Source organism: Epinephelus lanceolatus, chromosome 5, assembly GCF_041903045.1.
Source record: "Epinephelus lanceolatus isolate andai-2023 chromosome 5, ASM4190304v1, whole genome shotgun sequence".
NCBI classification, from domain to species: domain Eukaryota; kingdom Metazoa; phylum Chordata; class Actinopteri; order Perciformes; family Serranidae; genus Epinephelus; species Epinephelus lanceolatus.
This window is the reverse complement of record NC_135738.1, coordinates 3600210-3620149: the sequence shown is the minus strand read 5'-3', so window position 1 is coordinate 3620149 and position 19940 is coordinate 3600210. Positions and strand designations below refer to the sequence as shown.

The following is a 19940-nucleotide window of genomic DNA, read 5'->3' as shown; positions in this document are numbered from 1 at the left end:
AACTCTGAGTTGATCTACTCTGAGATAGGAAACTCTGAGTTTCCGGTTCCAGAACAGCTGATTTGAATCAGTTTAATCAACTCGGAGTAGTTTCACCTGGAGTTAAGCGCGTGCACTACGACTATAAAAAGCCAGCATCAATGGAGCCCCGACTCGACGAGTCACCATGGCAACGGGGACGGGGAGGGCTGCGTTTTTCACCCCACCAGAATTAGAAATCTTAATGCGCTCATGCTGCGGGTTTGCACACGTTTTCAAAAAGAAGTGCAACACCGCTGCAGCTGCAAAAGAGAGGGAGACGGCGTGGGAGAATGCATAAGTTTAAATGTAGTCCTTTGCAATCACAATAATATTACAGGGGAAAACTGCTTGAATGGTAGCCTATTAATTTATTTCATTTAGGTGCAGTCCCGCGGGGGAGAAGCGCACTTGGCAGCAGTTTAGGATGAAATATAAAAACATTGTTCAAACAGGTAAGACCTCGGCATAACCTCATGGGGGTACCTCATTTTGATCATGTTTTACATTGTAAAGTAAATATTAAGTGGCTGTTTGACTGTGCAGTTGTTTTATCCCCAACATAATGCTGTTTTCACACACATAAAGTACAGGCCAAAAGTTTGGACACACCTTCTCATTCAATGCGTTTTCTTTATTTTCATGACTATTTACATTGTAGATTCTCACTGAAGGCATCAAAACTATGAATGAACACATGTGGAGTTATGTACTTAACAAAAAAAGGTGAAATAACTGAAAACATGTTTTATATTCTAGTTTCTTCAAAATAGCCACCCTTTGCTCTGATTACTGCTTTGCACACTCTTGGCATTCTCTCCATGAGCTTCAAGAGGTAGTCACCTGAAATGGTTTCCACTTCACAGGTGTGCCTTATCAGGGTTAATTAGTGGAATTTCTTGCTTTATCAATGGGGTTGGGACCATCAGTTGTGTTGTGCAGAAGTCAGGTTAATACACAGCCGACAGCCCTATTGGACAACTGTTAAAATTCATATTATGGCAAGAACCAATCAGCTAACTAAAGAAAAACGAGTGGCCATCATTACTTTAAGAAATGAAGGTCAGTCAGTCCGGAAAATTGCAAAAACTTTAAATGTGTCCCCAAGTGGAGTCGCAAAAACCATCAAGCGCTACAAGGAAACTGGCACACATGAGGACCGACCCAGGAAAGGAAGACCAAGAGTCACCTCTGCTTCTGAGGATAAGTTCATCCGAGTCACCAGCCTCAGAAATCGCAAGTTAACAGCAGCTCAGATCAGAGACCAGATGAATGCCACACAGAGTTCTAGCAGCAGACCCATCTCTAGAACAACTGTTAAGAGGAGACTGCGCCAATCAGGCCTTCATGGTCAAATAGCTGCTAGGAAACCACTGCTAAGGAGAGGCAACAAGCAGAAGAGATTTGTTTGGGCCAAGAAACACAAGGAATGGACATTAGACCAGTGGAAATCTGTGCTTTGGTCTGATGAGTCCAAATTTGAGATCTTTGGTTCCAACCGCTGTGTCTTTGTGAGACGCAGAAAAGGTGAACGGATGGATTCCACATGCCTGGTTCCCACTGTGAAGCATGGAGGAGGAGGTGTGATGGTGTGGGGGTGTTTTGCTGGTGACACTGTTGGGGATTTATTCAAAATTGAAGGCACACTGAACCAGCATGGCTACCACAGCATCCTGCAGCGACATGCCATCTGGTTTGCGTTTAGTTGGACGATCATTTATTTTTCAACAGGACAATGACCCCAAACACACCTCCAGGCTGTGTAAGGGCTATTTGACCAAGAAGGAGAGTGATGGAGTGCTGCGGCAGATGACCTGGCCTCCACAGTCACCGGACCTGAACCCAATCCAGATGGTTTGGGGTGAGCTGGACCGCAGAGTGAAGGCAAAGGGGCCAACAAGTGCTAAACTCTTCTGGGAACTCCTTCAAGACTGTTGGAAAACCATTTCAGGTGACTACCTCTTGAAGCTCATGGAGAGAATGCCAAGAGTGTGCAAAGCAGTAATCAGAGCAAAGGGTGGCTATTTTGAAGAAACTAGAATATAAAACATGTTTTCAGTTATTTCACCTTTTTTTGTTAAGTACATAACTCCACATGTGTTCATTCATAGTTTTGATGCCTTCAGTGAGAATCTACAATGTAAATAGTCATGAAAATAAAGAAAACGCATTGAATGAGAAGGTGTGTCCAAACTTTTGGCCTGTACTGTAAATGTCTTCTCATCTATATCATGTTCTGTTAAATAATTAAGCCTATTTAAACTAACACAGACTTCTACTCAGCCAACAGAAAGAAGGCAGATGCCCGTAAAACGAGCACACTTTTCTGACCACCCTGCATACAGCTGCCTTACTCAAGTGCTCAGCGTCTCCGACATTGTACAAAAAACTTCCATTTGCAAAGAAACACAGCGCAACACACAATGTCTGCTGGGATGTGAGAGCATGACTATGATTGGTAATGTTGCAGATGTAAGGACGGATTAGGTTGTGTATGTAGATGATGGACTGTGACGTGAAATGGTACCGCTCAAAAAGATAATTGTGTGGAAATGCTAAAACATCTATCCGCGGTCTGATAACCATCTCCTGACGAATATTTAATTCTCTGCGCAGTAATGCTGCACCTTCATCCACGGGATCGTTATCTAAAGGACATGCCATGTTAGTGAAAAAAGTCGGCACCTACTGTGCCTACATGGACTTCTAATATACTGACTCTGATTTTTTTTTTTTTTAAATGACAGACGGCAGAACTAGGCTACGCCAAAACTTGCCTGCTGACTGAATGAATGAGTGTGTGGCTCTGAAAGAGGGCGGAGACAGAGAGATACTCGAGGTTCATTGAGAAAAACCTGGTCCCGACCAGGTTAGGTTCATAGAGTGTGTTACTATGGTAACTGACCGAGAGCTTAAGTTACCTCTCTCTCTGAAACAGGCTAGAGTTACCCCTCTTTCTCTGGTTTGAGTTACCTCCCTTTTTGAAACGGAAAACTCAGAGTTTCCCTCATTTCAGGGTTAACAGACTCTGAGTTTTCACTAAACCTGCTTTGAGAAACGGACCCCAGGTGTGTTAACGAGTGTGTTTAGTGTGCTTCAAGTTTCTTATGTCCGCCATGTGGGGATCATGTGTTTCTTCATGTGTGTGCATGGGTGAGTATGTGTATCTCTCTGTCCGCAGCTAAACTACTGGACCTATCAGCCTAATATTTTGTGTGCACATTTATGACTGTAGGCTCAAGGACCTCTCGTGGATTCGGTGATTCATAATTGTTGAATTATTTGTTTTACAGGCTGTTTTATATCGTCACATGATGCTGGCTCCTCACTTATCTTCACCAGCAGGTAGGGGTCGCAAATTTTCCGAAAATTGTCTTGGCTCAAAACAACAACTTTTAGTTCCTGTTTTGTTGTCTTTTGTTGTCCCAAATTTGTCGACTTACAGATTTTGTTGATTCGGTCATTTTTCCTTGATATTTACGCTTCTACCAAAGTAAGTAATCAGGCTGTGTTGTTAATCTGTTCCTGGGTGTGATACCATGTTATGTTTCCTCGTGCATGGACTAATGTGTTTCCAGAAGGGTTCTTTTTTTTTTTTAACTGTGTTTCCATTTTTATTCGTTGCACTTGTCAGTGTTTCCAGGTGTGTTTTAATGAGTTTCGAGGTATGTTTCCTGGTGTTAAACCCAATTTCAGCATCTGTGTATTGTGCTTCCAGGTGCATTTCCAGTTGTGTTTTCACGTGTATTTCCAGGTGTGTGTACAGATATTTCCAGAAGTTTTTTAACTGTATTTACAAGTGTGTGTTCCTGTATTTTCTGTTTTCAGCTGTGTTTCCAGATATATTTTACTGTGTGATTCCAGATGTGTTTCAGTCTGTTTCCAGGTGTGTTTTCATGTATATTTCCAGCTGCGTGTACGGATGTGTTTTTTTTTTTTTTACAGTACTTCCAGATGTTATTTTACTGTGCCTCCAGGCGTGTTTTCATGTTTATTTACAGGGGATTTGTTACTGTGTTTCCAGGTGTGTTTTCATGTATGTTTCCAGGTAAGTGTACAGATGTGTTTCCAGATGTTATTGTACTGTTTGCAGGTGTGGTTATGATATTTCCAGGTATGATTCTAGATGTGTTGTAATCTGTTGCCAGGTGTGTTTTCATGTATGTTTCCAGGTGCGTGTACAGGCATGTCTCCAGATGTTTTGTTACTGTTCCTCCAGGTGTGCTTACTATATTTCCAGGTGTATTTCCAGATGTTTTTCTCCTGTGCCTCCAGTGCTTTCATGTATATTTCCAGGTGCATGTACGGGCATGTTTCCAGATGTTATGTTACTGTGTTTCCAGATGTGTTTACCTGTGAAGGCCTGCCTGCAGTCCTTTCCTTCTCTCTCCTTGATCTTTTTCCAGCTGCCATCGTCTCTTCCTCTGCTGCTGTTTTCCTCCTCTTCCTCTCTGACAGAGATGATCTCTGACACTGACACACTGTGACACACACCTGCAAACACACACAGACACCCACAGCTTGTTAGTTGTTTGAAGGCCAGATATTTCAGAGCCTCTCTACTGCACATGAATGCATCACAAGTTTCAAGTTTCATGTGATATTTTAAGAAATGAACTGAAACCTGAACTTGAACCAAACGAGAACAACACAAGAAGAAACAGTTCAGCTGGGATTGTGCAAGAGTTGTTTTTGGTTTTGAATGTCTGAACTGTAATCTTGGATGAGCCCAAGTGAAAGCAGAACTTTCAGGGTCTAAACCAGAAGAAACTAAACGTCATTTGAAATCAGACTGACATTTTCCCTCCACACACCAGTCATGTTGCACTCACAGTTTCCATCCATGTCAGTGAAAACATGGATGCTTCACACAGAAGATCTATACAATCAGCACAGTTTCAAGATTAGAGTCACCAATTCAGTATCTGACCAAATGTCTCCCCTTCTGTTCCTGGAGTAATGTTAAAACATGGTGATGTCACAGTAAAGTTGATCTTTGACCTTTTGGATATAAAATGTCACGACTTCATTATTTTATCCTGTTTGACATTTGTCTGAAGTTTTGTCATAATCAGTGTATGAATTCTTGAGTTATGGCCAAAAACATGTTTTGTGAGGTCACGGTGACCTTTGACCACTAAATTCTAATCAAGTTATTCTTGAATCTAAGTGAACGTTTGTGCCAAATTTGAAGGTAAAACCTCAAGGTGTTCTTGAGATGTTACATTCACGAGATGAAACTGATCACAGTGGCCTTGACATTTGACCAATCATGACCAAAATCATTGTTAAGTCCAAGTGGATGTTTGTGCCAAATTTGAAGAAGTTCCCTCATGGTATTCTTGAGATATCATGTTCACAAGAATGACAAGGATGCAGGTTCACAGTGACCTTGACCGTTGACCACCAAAATCTAATCACTTGATTGTTCAGTCCAAAGACCCTGAAGGTGTTTTTGAGATATCATGTTTGAGAATGGGACAGACATACGTACGTATCGACAGGCGTACAGACAGACATATGAAAGGATGGAAGGACAACCCGAAAACATAACGCCGCTGGCCACGGCTATTGTTGTCATGAAGGTGCTGGTGGTTATTTGAAATTCCCAGGTCGAGACTAAAAGCACCTTAAATGGCGTGCAAATTATATTTTAATTACAAACTATCTATTATGTCTCGTAGTGTTTTTATTGCAATCTTATTTAATTTTCATGTCCTAGATTTTATGGTCTTTATTCTTATTAGGTCATATTACATGTCACACTGATCTTTCTTTGATTTATGTCTTTAATAAATACACTTTGTGAGCAAGAAAAAGGTTTTCATGGTTTTAAAAATGTATTCACCAGGTTACTTAAAGGAAGAACATTGATATTATAACGTTTATAGGCTTTTAATTCTCATAAACATCAGCCTAAATATTACAGCTGCAGACTGCTTTAATAAAAAGCCTTCTACAATGTGTAATTTGGTCTCAGTGTGTCCCTCAAGGACACTCTGACTTGACATGTGAACCAGAGGAGCCATGGATCGAACCACTTACCCTGCGATTACATCACCACTTTGTGTAATGCTTGTTTCTCTATTCAGACTGCTATCATCATTAATAGATTTGATAATAAAATATGTAAGAACATTCAAACCCAGACTGTCAGGGGGAAACAGGCGATATAAAGAGGACTGACAGGAGCTGATTTAACTCTTGGTGTTTTAATCCTGCGAGTCAGTTTAAGGCTGTTTACAGTTTGTGTGTCCATGTTTTACGTTGAATTGAACCTGTGTTGTGTGTTTTCTTGGTTAATATGTAGCTGTGTTATTGTGTAGTTTGTTTAATGACAGATTAAAACATCTTAATACGGCAGAAAGAGAGCAAACTGTAAAAACAACAGCTGCTATGCTAAGCTAAGCTAACAATGTCTTGACTGCAGCTGCAGGTTTACCACGCAAACATGAGTTCAACGTCCGTCTGAACATCTCACTCTTACAAAAAAAACCCTATTCTTCAAAGAACATTTGATTAAATAGGATTTTTTTCTGAAAGCAGCAGCACATGAATCGACAAACTGAACAAACTACAGCAGAGGCACTGAAACTACTCAGCCACACTACAAACACTAACCAGGAGCAGCGAGGGGAAGAAGCATGTTTCTGCTGGATGTTGATGGAAAACAGCAACAAAGCTGACACCATTTACGTCTCTGAAAACAAGAGTTTTATTCCAAAATGTGAGTTTGGAGACTCATAAATGAAATTAAAGCTAACATTAACAGAATTCAGACTGAACACAGCCAGTTTCTTTGTTAAGATTTTAAGATAAATATTTAAGATGCCTGATTTACTTTCATCATTTTGGAACATAACTGCAGGTTGAGTCATAGTTCAGCCATCAAACACAGAAACATGTTTTTAAACAGCAGCACCACAATAACTAAACCTGCACCCGGGCAGGTGGAGGTGGCCCACTGCATTGTGGGAGCTAAATCTCCTACCTGAGTCTGGTCGACGAGGGAACGAAGGGACACAAAACCCTGCAGGAGAACCAGACCGTTACCAAACACTCCACAGATCAGAGGTCACCCAGGAGACCCTCCACCTCAGTGTTTTAGTGCAGAGAGCGAACTGTGGTGGTCCTCCACCGTGCGGAGCCCCGACACTAACAGAAGGCATTAAAATGTTCTTAGTTTAATAACTAAAATAGAGTGTAAAAACAGGTTTGTAAAGTAAATTTTAGTACTTTTTAAATTTAGCTCAGTTTAATAAATGTTAGCGCAGTGGATATCACATTATCACGTGAAGCCTTTTTCTTCATACACAACACAGCTGCACAAAATGTCTTGTTGTGTTTTTGTTACCTTAGAATGAGCTGTATATATCTACACAAGGGGCAGGTCTAGATAGGAACATTGGAGTTTTTGCATCAGCCACTGTAGTTAGCGGCCCCTCTGTGACGAGAGCAGCGGAAACACTGATTTTTTGACATGGTCCCACCTACTAATCATTCACACGCTCTCACACAGTGATAGAACAACATCCAGGAGCTTTGTGGGGTTCAGCATTTTGCCCAAGGATACCGACCCGCTCTACCTCTGAGCCGCAGACGCCCTAAAAAGCATGTTGGCTGATTCTAATATTTCATTATTGGCCAATACTGATGACGTACCAATATTATCCTGCATCCCTAGTTTATTTCGTCCGAATTTGTGCACATTCTCTGAAAGCTTTTGGAAATGGACCAAACACAGCAGAACCACCGGAGATCGTGGGCGCAGTGTGGCACCATTTCAGCGAGATATGACCATGGGAGAATTTTAAAGAATTTAAATAATGGCGTAACACAACAAATTGGAAATACAGTGAAAAGAATTCTCCATCCACACATTGGGGATGTATTTAATGGCCTCACAGACTACTGCCATCTATAACGCTGCCTCCTTTTAAAGGTACAATATCACAACCTCCTCCATCGTTGCCTCGTTTGTTGTTGTCTGAAACTTTTGACTCCACCCTCTAGCGCCGTCTATTGGCTGTATCTATGCCAACATACAGGATGTTAGCACGAGGGCAGTGGCACGGTTTAAAAAGGTCGTGCCTATCTTGTGTGTCTCCAGCATAACACTGACTTATAACATAAAACTAATTCATTCAGTGTTTTACTGGTTTAAATCACCTGGTTTGTTTTGGCACAAGACACCTCTGCAGATAATTTGGCTCCAGCTGAAAACCTTCTCAGTGTCTGGATCAGAAAATAAGTGAGCACACAGCAGGTGCTATGCTAGCAACCCGTCTCTGACGTGCCAACCAGCATCAGAAAAACACTGATTGTAACTTAAAACTGCTTTACTCAGTCTTAATCACCAGATCTGTTTATTCTGGAGAGCAGGCGACCTCTGTGGATAATACGGCTGCCAATTAAAACCTCCTGATCAATGAACACCAAAGGAATTCTAACTACGAGAAGATTCAGCTGGTTGCAAACTGCAACCCTCACCACTAGGTGCCACTAAATCCCCCTAAATCTTACACACTTAACCGTTAGCAATAAACACGTAGGAAAAGACTGCAATATTGCACTTAAGTATATTTCGATTAGTTGAAAGAGAGTATCTGAAAGTTGCACTTTAAAATATAATTATCATTCTTTGTTTTATTGGTGTCTTTTTTCTTGATCTTATTCGATGTGATGACATCTGAACAGTTTAAAACAGCTGTTTGATCTACTTATTATACCCCATTTCATGTGTGTGAGCAGCAAACAGGAAGTAAATGTCAATATAATACTGCCCCACTGGTTTACTAACATACAGACAACATGTAATTAATGTTATACTGTTTGTCTTCTTCATATGTGCTCTTAAACTAACATTTTATAATCATCAGCAGCAGCAGACAGGAAGCAGGTCAGACATTAAAGATTCACACCTGAAACACAATCACGACACAAACACACTGCTTCCTGTCTCAGCGGCTGTTTGTCGTCACCATGACAACACAAACAGCTGGACTGTGATCACCCGAGAGAAACCCGTGACAGAGATAACGTGAAGGCGCTGACACTTTTTAACAGACAGGAAACGCTGCTGGTTCACTAAAGATGAACAGCTGTGCCAGAAAAACATCTGATTGCTCAAGAAAGAAAAGAAATAAATTGAAAGCTACACGCCTGTGGACATAAATACTGAGGATGAGAAGTCAACTACAACTCCCAGGATGCTTCTCAGTTAAAAGAAAGTCACAGAGCTTGAAATGCTGTTGTTTCTTCAAAGGTCAAGCTAATCTTTACCTTCAGAAACCTCCAGCAGTGTAAATAAATCTGTGACTCTATGACTGCAGGCTGCCTCAGCTGCAGTCATAGCGCATGTTGAGACAGCCTCTGATCTGCTGCTTTTAATATTCAAACTGTCACGTTCCTGAACGCAGCTCACCTGTCTGACTCTCAGGACACACCTGGACGAACACAGAGTCTAAATATGAGACATTTACACTTGGAGGTTTTTAAAAGTGCACTATTACTAAAGAATATTGTTATTATTATTATTATTATTATTACTAATAGTATTCTTTTCATTTTTATTTATCCATTTTTTAATCTTCATACACTTTGCCCTTATATTTATTCCACTGTCATGTACTGATACATCAATGGACTAGTCTCCTGCATATTTCTGATATGAATGTAATGATTAAATGATATATTTTGGTGGTTTGAGTTGAAGGTGTGAGAAAGAATAGTATCAGTAACATTGTTAACACTGTGCTACATTACAGAGAAATACAAAACCGTGCTAATGAACCTTCATTAATATAGGCCTATATTTTATCTCCAAGTGCACGTCACACACTGAGCGAGCCGCCTGTTAATGACGCTGTGGGCTAATGGGCATGTAGCTACTTCCATGTTTCAGATGATACGTCATGTTTGTAGTCGACCAATGAAGATGAGTTTACATATCACCTTGGGTTCGTCCTTCACCTTCTCAAAATGATCCCACACTTTGGATTTCCTGCCCGACATGTTATTAACTAGCCTGTGGAATAACTACATGATCTGGATCAGAATGATTCAGTCCAATGTTGCTTTGAAAAACCGGCAGAAAGGTGAAATGAATTATCTGATCCTGGACAGCAAAACATGGGATTTACAAATCTGGATCATTCTAATCCAGATTTAATTTCTTTTTTAACAACTAGGCCCAGACGACGGCGGCAAAGTTCAGCAGCTGATCACAGAAATACGATTACTCCACATCACAGTCCACATTCAGGGCTATCAGTTATCCTCTGCGGTGGCCTTCACGTGTAGCTGCTTAAACTTCTTACAAAAAGCGGGAGCACTCGTTACATATCCAGTCATACTGTAGTTGTGCAGATCTGCATGTCATAGAAGACTGGAGCGTTGACAGAGGTCTGCGCTCTCCTTTCTAGTTCTACACATTACTGTTTATTCTGTTTATTACTCTGCACTTCACTGCTTTTTGCACCTCTGGTTAGATGCTGAACTGCATTTGTTGTCTCTGACCTGAACTTTGTGCAGTGACAATAAAGTTAGATCTAATCAATATTTTACCAAATACCCTCAAAGCACTTCTTTCATCACAAGCTCCACAGATTAATGGACCTTTATCTGCACCTTGAAAACCCACTGTCAACCTAAACACTCTCAGGAAGCTGAATCTTCGAGGAAACACAGTGTTCAGTAACAGTTATCACAGTGAGTGTCCTTAAAGAACAAACAGGAGGGACAGTTCAGTGTTCACTGCAGAGCTCCTGAAGATAAACTCCTCACCTCCTGAAACCAAACCCACTGATATTTCACTCATCGACTCACTGCAGAGATTATTATGATGGAGAAAGCAAACAGAGCAGTCACAGCCTTTAAGCAAAAGGAGCAGTACACTATGAGACTGCCACCAGCGCAGCCAGCCATTTCCAGTTGAGCTCTCTGCTAACGTGAATGGAAATAAAATAACTGAATCTTGCGGCTCTTCTAGACTTTCCAGATATTTTCAGACAGAATGGATTTAAACCTGCTATTGAAACGAGTCATCACAAACTGTGAAACTCAAAAAATCATCCACTGATCTACTGACCTACAAGCGTCTCTTTCACAATGTTAGTCAACAGAAAATAGTCTTCTTGAGCCCCAGGTAGGGGTGTGCCATCTTATCTCATTCACTTTAATACCAGTATGATTTTTAATAAATTAAAAATTCATATTGTGATACTTGTTCACATATTGACGTCATACTGTTACCCACGGCTACAACAAGAATGACTAAAAGCGAAACTATTACCGGCTGTGCGGTGGTTCCAAAAAGAGGAGCAGCTTCAGTAGTGTGGAATAAACTGTGGCGTCCTGAATGTTTTACTTCTCTTAGCGCTCAGAGGGAACTCATTCAGCGGCTCCTCTGGCAGCAGCACAGCGTCTCTCCCTCTCCTCTCTGGTTTTGTCATAAACCTTTGGTGATAGAAACCTATATGTGACTGTGTGATAGTTGTGGTATCATAACAGCCTGTCACAGGTTACAGCCTGATGATTAGAGGAGAAATGGCAGAGCATAAAGGTCCAGGTGGAAAAAACAATCATTTAGGATTTTACTATTTTACTAAAAGAAGAAAATCAGCTGTTGATTTATATATATAGATCCCAGGGGACACTTTTTGCATTTGGGAGCTGTTTAAATGTGTAATTAGTGTCAGATTTTATTTAGTTGAACTATTAATATTGTAACAGACTCTGAATCTCACTCTGAGTTACTGTTGTTGTTCACAAACTAAAGAAATGAGAGATTATTTTTCTTTAGTTTTTACTGAATATTTGAAGCAAACTGTAAAACTACACTTAGTTTTTGTTTTACTAATTTGTCATATCGTCACAAATATTTTTATCCCAAAAATACCCTGAAATATAGTGTAATTACGTAAGGACCATATCACCCTCCCCTAGCCTCAAGGCATCATGTGATGGACTCAGGAGTTGTTTAACCGTTTGGCCACTATGAAAATTAGCTTCAAGGCTGACACAAAAGCCAAAGTTTGGTTTGTCCATTCTGGGCTACTGTAGAAACATGGCAGAGTCCGCAGACGAGGACTCGCTTCCTATAAACTGCTCAATCTAAGGTAAAAGAACACAGCGACTCAGCGACTTATCATGTTATATTCCATTGCTGCCAATATGTCGCCCTAAACCTACAAACTGGAGCTTTAACAGTCTGAATCTGCAAAGTGAGCTCCAGCTGTCAGACAGATGTTCTGCAGTAGTAAGTACATTATTTGCCTCTGACCTGTAGTAACCTAGAAGTATAAAGTAACATAGAACACAAGTGAAGTATAAATACCTCAACTACTGAGCTACAGTTGTGCTTCCACATCTGCCCTGAGAACTGTGAAATATCATGGTTTAGTTCCTCGAACATATTTAGGCTCCTCTGTTTCTCCACATCAGTCTGACTTTAAAATCCTGTAAAAAATGTATGAGGTTTGGTTCGTGCTGTTCCTCCCCCCCCCTGCCTGCAGCCTTCCTGTGACCTCCATATATCGTGTGTCAGACTCGATGATGTGTGTTGTGTAACCGGATATATCATGTCTCACTCATTGTTACAGCCCGGATTGCTTCATGTCTGTTAAGTCCATTAACGAGTGTGTTGTGTGCAGGTCCGGACACTGTGTCCAACATGTCCTCTGTCTGTCCTTTGTTTATCACACAGGATGTCGCGGTGTGTTTAGGGCCGACAGACAGAGAGGTAACTCAGAGACACATGGACATAAACAGACATATTATCTATCCGGGTCTTACTGGGTCTGAACGGGTGGTACACCGGGCTGGAGATCCGTCTCTTCCAGGTGAGCAGGGACCGGCTCAGGCTCACATCGTACGCCGCGTTTCTGACGCGGAGCTCGGACAGCAGCAGCAGCCTGCCCGGCCTCTCCATCTGGGTCTGTCCGTCCTGCTCCTGTCCTTCAGCCGGCTGAGGAGGCAGCAGCGGCCCGGGGACGGTTACCTCAGTGCGGGCATGTTCTCTCTGTGTGTCCGGAGAGGCTACAAACCCCGTAAAATAACAACCAGACCGCGGTGGTGTCGGGAGAAGTGTGTCCGTGTAGCGGATTTCAGCTCGGGATGTTTTTTCTGACGGATAGCGGTTTCTTACCGGAAGTAGGAGGAGTCTAGTGGTGCGTTCAGGTGCTGCCAGAAAACTCTGACTATCCTAAAGTTCCGTTATTCCCCATGTTGCGATCGCACTGATATTCAACCCCGTTTGTGACATCATGGACTTTATTAACAGAAAAATACACGCTCAGATTAAAATATAAATTGAATCCATATCTAAAAAGTTGTTTATTTATTTATCTATTTTATTTTTTCGCTGGGAAGCTTTTCAGTATTCGGGACTGTTAGATATTTCAAATCATTTCTCAAGCACTGGAAGGAGATTATTTAGGTTTAAGGGAATTGTATACAAATTTAAACAGCTGTATTTTTTTTTTCTTTTTATTGAGGACAAAGAAGAAGATATACCTTACATGTTCATTTTCAGTAGGCTAACCACTTATTCTGCTGGGGGTCACAGGGGTCACCAGACTGTCACAGGGCTGACACATAGAGACAGACAACCATTCACACTCACATTCACACCTACGGACAATTTAGAGTCACCAATTAACCTGCATGTCTTTGGACTGTGGGAGGAAGCTGGAGCACCTGGAGAAAACCCACGCTGACACAGGGAGAACATGCAAACTCTGCACAGAAGGACTCCCCCACTCTAGGGTTCAAACCAGGAACCGTCTTGCTGTGAGGCGACAGTGTTAACCACTTTTTTGGGGAGTTTTCCATTATCTGCTGTGAAGGTCCAAAGGACAGAAGGATGTCGTGTACTGTAAAGCCCTCTCAAAATGTTATATGTGATACTGAGCTTTATAAATAAAATTGAATTGAATTTAATTTTGGGGAAATGAAAAAAAGAACAGAACAGACATCTTGTCCATAAATTTGTTATTCAAGCCTGTTTGTGTGACATTAATAACTGTATTAAGAGAAAATTAGACACTCACATAAAAAAATTAAAGTCTGACCTCAACACATGAAAATTCTGTGTGAAATATATTTAATTTATTTTGACAACATTTTTAACATTATTAACTGCTCAAGTGCACAAACCCGTAAAACCTGCTGTCAGCTCTATTTAGTGAAATTACACAGAACAATTATGATCAGTTCTGCAATCTGTTTTTTTCTTTTTCTTTTTTATGTAAGATTATTGCTTTTAAATTTAAGAGGTATCTTCATGAGCTGTTTTTGGCTCCTAACCTTTCCTGCACGATGTTTAAGCCTTTTATTAGCTCTTACTGTCCTTTCTGTGCACATAAATAAACTAAATACCCAAAAACTTCTCAGAAGTCTCAAACATGGCATATTCATTGAAAATATTGAAAATAAAATATGAGGTTTGTTGGAATAAATTAACATTAAATATGTGTAAAACCAAGTTTAAGATTTTTGGGAACTGAAAATAAAGGTAGAACAAAACAGACAGCTTTCACAGACATACATATTCTTAAAAATTTCTTCTGCGAGGGGTAAGAATACACGAGATAAAGCCAATAAATAGGTATTAAGTGGGGCAAACGTTGGGATGAAAGTGCCAAAATATTTACAATGAATGCATAACTCAAATGGACATCATGAAAAGGATGATCACAGTCACATCTACAGATGAAGCTGAGATTGAATTACTTGTTTAAAATCAATATTTTTGGGTGTCAAAACTTCTAAACTTCTATAAAGACAAATATGTCCAAAAGTATAAAACAAAGTATGAGATCAAGTTGCACATCAAGTGAAAGGCAAAATAACCAAAAATGAAGGAGGAGCTCACAATACTTAAATATCACTTCATCAAACTGATGTATAATCTTTTAAAATGATCTGAATTATTCCAGTTCTCACTGACTGGTTGTTTGTGTTGCTGTTAAAAGTCTCATAATTCCAACATTTCACACAGCACGTGAAGGCATCAAAAATCTGATGCGTCTGTCGTCAGTCACGTCACACGTCATCACGTCCCCAAAAACATTTTTTTAAAACGCCATTTTCAGCAAAGCTCAACATCAGCTCCACTTTAACCAACAACAATATTATTGAAAAACAATAATCTATTTTAGTAAAACAGTCACGGGAGACATTTTTCTATTTTTTGAACATTTTCCAGATCATAGGCTACTGACTTTAATTTCAGTAACAGTTTTTCAACGCAGGACTTTTACTTGTAACTGAGTATTTTTACATCATGGTCTTAGTACTTTTACTTTAAGGGTCTGAATTCTTCCTCCATCACTGATAATAACGGAAAGTTTGAACATCTACTGACAACCAGTGGTGTAAGGGAGTTAGAGAGGCCCTAGTGCACACTAGTGTGCACATATCATCTCGTCACATGATCAGAGACTTGCCACAGGATAACATAAACATTCATATTACCCAGCAATCATCATTGCATATCTGTATATAACAAAAAATACCAAAGAAAATGAAAAATATTAGTTGATTTATTTTTTATTTTTTTATTTTTTTATTTTGACAGTTACAGAATAAGCATGTCATTGTGTTATAGAAGCTGTTGACTGGTGTACAAAAAAAGTAAAAATTAACATGATGGAGATGGGTTTCCTTTTTTCAAGGGCATATATAGCTAATGTTTTTAATTTAATGAGAGTTCTTCTTTGAACACGGACACATTTTCAAGGTGGCAGTCACTCATCAGGGCCCAATCTGCGCCCAACACTTCAGCCCCTTTTACACTGCCAGATTTTCCGCGAATGTTGGGCCGTTTTGCCGGCAAGTTACGAGCCGCGTTTAGACACACAGAGCTGGATTGGCGAGTTGATCCGAGGTGTCCAATTTTCCCCCTCGTAGGGTAGACATATTGGAGGAACCCTTTTAGTTTAAACAGACCGAGGCGGCCTTCTGCCACGGGAGGGGCTGTTGAAGACTTGTGGGAGGAGCTGTTGATGACGCTGCACGTGCGACCCACTGGCGGTGGATAAACAGGAAACAGCTGATAGCAGGAATTAGCGAGCAGCTAGTAGCAAGAGGGAAACACAAACCTGACAGACACTGTAAAGATGAGCAACTGAGGAGACAAGGAATTGTGCGCCCTCCTTGTCCTCGCAAACGAAGAGGCCATTAACTGTCAGATGACGGGGACGGTGAAGAACGGGCCGACTTACGAGAGAATCGCCGAAGGACTGACCAGCCGCGGCTTCCCTCCCACGTCACTGTTTACGTCACACGCTGAGCTACACGTTTTGTTACTTGCTCACGCCCCCCATTGCCCCGAAAAAGGCTCATTCTGTATGAACAAAAGTAGGCAGGCGGCATTTTGCTGCACTCCCCGATTTTGTTTTTATACTGCCGATGCTGAAAAAAGACTGATTGGGCTTTCCTGCAAATTTGCACAGTTCCTATCTAAAAAGGACTATTGTTGGAGGGCCCACTCTCTCTATGGCCCCCCCACATCACGGGCCCCAGGGCAAACACACAGCCTGCACTGTCTGTATTAACGCCCCTGACGACAACTGAACAAACTCATATACAGCTAAAAGCTCCAGAGAGACAGAGTAAGTGGGCCTTGAGTGGGAGACAGTTTGTTCAGGTGTTTAGGATCAGCTGTCTCTCTTTGTAGCTGTGTCTGGACGGCCTAACTACATCAGCAGTGTTGAGCAAGTTACTCTCAAAATGTCATATATTACGTGTTACTAGGTACCTTCATTTGAGAGTAGTTTGTTACTTAAAGTGTTACTCTGTGTAGAGTAACACTTACTGATCTATACTTATATATATAAATATATAAAACGCAATAAACAAATGTTGTGGTTAGAACAACAAACAGAAAGGCGTGCGATTAAGTCGCTATGAAAGACAAGAAAAAAGTTCTGTTACACAAATCAGTTTCCATTCACTCAAACTTTGCTATATCATTTTCCTTTTTGGGAAAAATTGGATCATTTTTCTGTTTTAGGCCTCAAGGTTTTATTTTAAGGAAACACTGTGTAGATATAGTGGCATCTAGTGGTGAGGACTGCATACTGCAACCAGATGAAACTTCTAGTTAGAATTCCTTCAGCATGCTGTATGAGGTACTTATCCATAGTCAGTGTCTTACCTACAGTGGACAGGCCATTCAGACGGGAAAGCCGTTAGCAGCTTCAGTTTCACATTTATGCTCAATCAAAACCACCAGACTGAGAAAAACAGTAATTTTTGCTCACTGAACACGGGAGCTGTTGGTCTACTGCTGCTCCCATCACTTATGTTGTTTTGTGACTTTGGTAAATCTGAATCAAGTCTTTTAAACGCCAAAGTCACATAATAAATGTTAAATCACCGTTCTTCTCAATGGAGTCTGGCTTTGATGAAAGCAGTATAATGGCTTCAGTTTTAATTGCTGTCTGACAGAATGGATACGGTGGTAACAATACCCTCAATATGATGTACACTTAAACTGACAGTAATTGTTGTCGGTGGGACTTTTTCTAGGTGTTTAAAAGGTGTTTGTTTTATTGCTGACCCATCCACAGCAGTATTGCTTAACGTCTGGCTCAGACTCCAGCCTGTTTCTCCAATCTGGGGCCGTACCGACTGACATTTACTGTATGTACTACACTGATAAGTACCTCATACAACCCCGCTTCAAAAAATCATGACTATCCCCTGAAGATCTTGACGTGGTTTTCACCAGAAGCTGAATTATCGGCAGAGGTATCTCCCTCTCCAAAACAAAAACACCTGGGGTTTCATTTATAAAACAATGCGTCAGATCCACACTAAAAATGTACGTACGGACAAAAGCCAAAAATACTTGACAGTTTCTAAAATCAGTCTTCCACCTCACCATCTGTGTCGCTATTTTCCAGTCTCCAACAGGAAGTGGCGTACGCCTCATCCAGGCCATGTTTTGTGCATACACAATGTTTACAAATGAGACTCCAGGTGATTTAAACCAGTGAAAACACTGAATAAATTAATTTCAAGTTAAAAATCAGTGTTTTTGTGATGCTGCTCATTGCAGAGGGGCTGCCGACTATGGTGGCCGACGCAAGAACACAAATATCCCATCTAGAGCCAGTGTTTGGTTTGTCTCCTCAGGGCTACTGTAGAAACATGGCGGTGCAACATGGTGATCTCTGCAGACAAAGACCTGCTTCCTACAGTATGTGTAGGTATAAATATCTCATTGTAAGGCAATGAAAACACAACGATTCTTATTTTCAGGTGATTATACACTGAAGAAAACTGACTTATTATCTTTCTGCCAATATATCCTCAGAAATCTTTCACGCTAGACCTTTAAAACCATCTGAGAAGTTTGGAGGAGGAACGTCTCTTTGGTGGAGCTGCTAACAGCTAACAGACATCTGAAATACAGCAAGGAGTCAGAGGATGAGCGGCCACAAGACAAATAGGTTTAATCTTTAACACTGGGTTCTGTCCTACATCATGTCAGGTATTATTATTTAACTTCACTCTGAGATGTCGTGAAGTAGACGTATCAAGTAGCATAAATAGAAATACTCAAGTAAAGTGCAAGTACCTCAAATTTATTCTTAATAACAGAACTGATGATCACATTTCAAGGATATATTCACATTTCTGTAAAGTGTATTTTAAACATATTTACATGGATGTCACTGTTTAAATACAAATAGTGTGTGAAGTTAAGGTGAAGCTTATAAGAGGCGTCACAGCTGAGTTAAAGTGCTGATTAATTATGTGAATATAAAATCTGCTTTTATTTGATTATTTGGTTAAATTGTATTTAACCTGTCTTTGTAAAGCACAAGGTTCATTTTAATCATCCATTAAAACAGGCTTATCACTTATTACTGACAACCAAAACGCAGAAAACTGATACCTGCAAAATAAAACCACACACATAAAAAACAACACACAGTGGGTCAGGGTCAGTTTGGCAACCAGGACTGTGATGGTGCTCAACAAATAAATATACTTCATTTAACTTAATTTATTTCTTGAAAAACAAATTTTATAGATTTTCTTTTCATTTATTTGTTTTTATTTGATAGAAACAAAAACATTTATGTAACTTTTTGTGGTTAATCAGTGGGAACACACAAGACAAACTCCACGTTTTCAAAGACATTTGAATATTATTTTGACATTTTCCAGAGCGTCTCCCTGATAGAGAAGATGTCTCGTTCCAGGCTGTGCTGCTTCATCCAGAGTCAGCAGGGGGCGCTGCTGCTGCACTCACTGCTCTCTCCCTCAGTGTGAGTGGAGTTTGTCTCAGGTGTCTATGAGAGGCTTATTGTGTTTCAGGTTCAGTCATTTTTCTTTGATATGAGATTAATTTGAGCCGATAAAATCTCAACTCAAACCTTCAGCTGCTCAGTAAAATCAGACTGATTTTAAATTCCTGACTTTACCTTCACAGCAGTTGAACTACTTGTTGCAGTGACGTTACAAACTCAGTCTGCTGGGTTCATCTTAGTTTTCACTCGTGCTACATTTAATTAATGTTTGTGTGTTTCAAATCAGAGTACTCACAACTCCCGTGGGTGGGGAAACATTGAACGCAGCACAAAGGCAGTGGGATCATTTTTTATTTTAAAATTATTGCTGATTATTTATTGACGTTTTTTTTGGCATCTGCAACAGATTATTAAAACGGTCTGAAAGAGATTAAACCTCTGGGGCAGGTTGCAAGATTTTCCTTAAGGTCCTAGTTAAGGTTTTCTTAAATAAAATCTGGGGCGGCTTGCACAGAACACCTTGAGTTAAGATTTTCCTTAAGGTCCTAGTTAAGGTTTTCTTAAATCTGGGGCGGCTTGCACAAAACACCTTGAGTTAAGATTTTCCTTAAGGTCCTAGTTAAGGTTTTCTTAAATCTGGGGCGGCTTGCACAA

At 40.5% G+C, this 19940-nt stretch overlaps 1 protein-coding gene and 1 long non-coding RNA gene across 2 annotated transcripts in view; one reads left to right on the top strand and one right to left on the bottom strand.

The window, feature by feature from the left end:
- Nucleotides 1-13163, bottom strand: part of LOC117262176 (ceramide kinase-like) — a 31180-nt gene extending 18017 nt beyond the window's left edge. Inside the window, exons 1-2 of the mRNA XM_033634927.2 lie at nt 12814-13163; nt 4372-4512 (exon numbers count right to left, since the gene is read on the bottom strand). Coding sequence (XP_033490818.2) covers nt 4372-4512; nt 12814-12949 — 277 coding nt within the window. The 5' untranslated portion in view covers nt 12950-13163. The remainder of the gene's footprint in view (nt 1-4371; nt 4513-12813) is intronic.
- A 4998-nt stretch (nt 13164-18161) lies between these two features.
- Nucleotides 18162-19317, top strand: LOC117262823 (uncharacterized). The gene is made up of 3 exons (XR_013491568.1): nt 18162-18232; nt 18344-18520; nt 19204-19317. It is a non-coding gene; the product is annotated as an uncharacterized LOC117262823 (long non-coding RNA).
- Nucleotides 19318-19940: the final 623 nt, after the last annotated feature.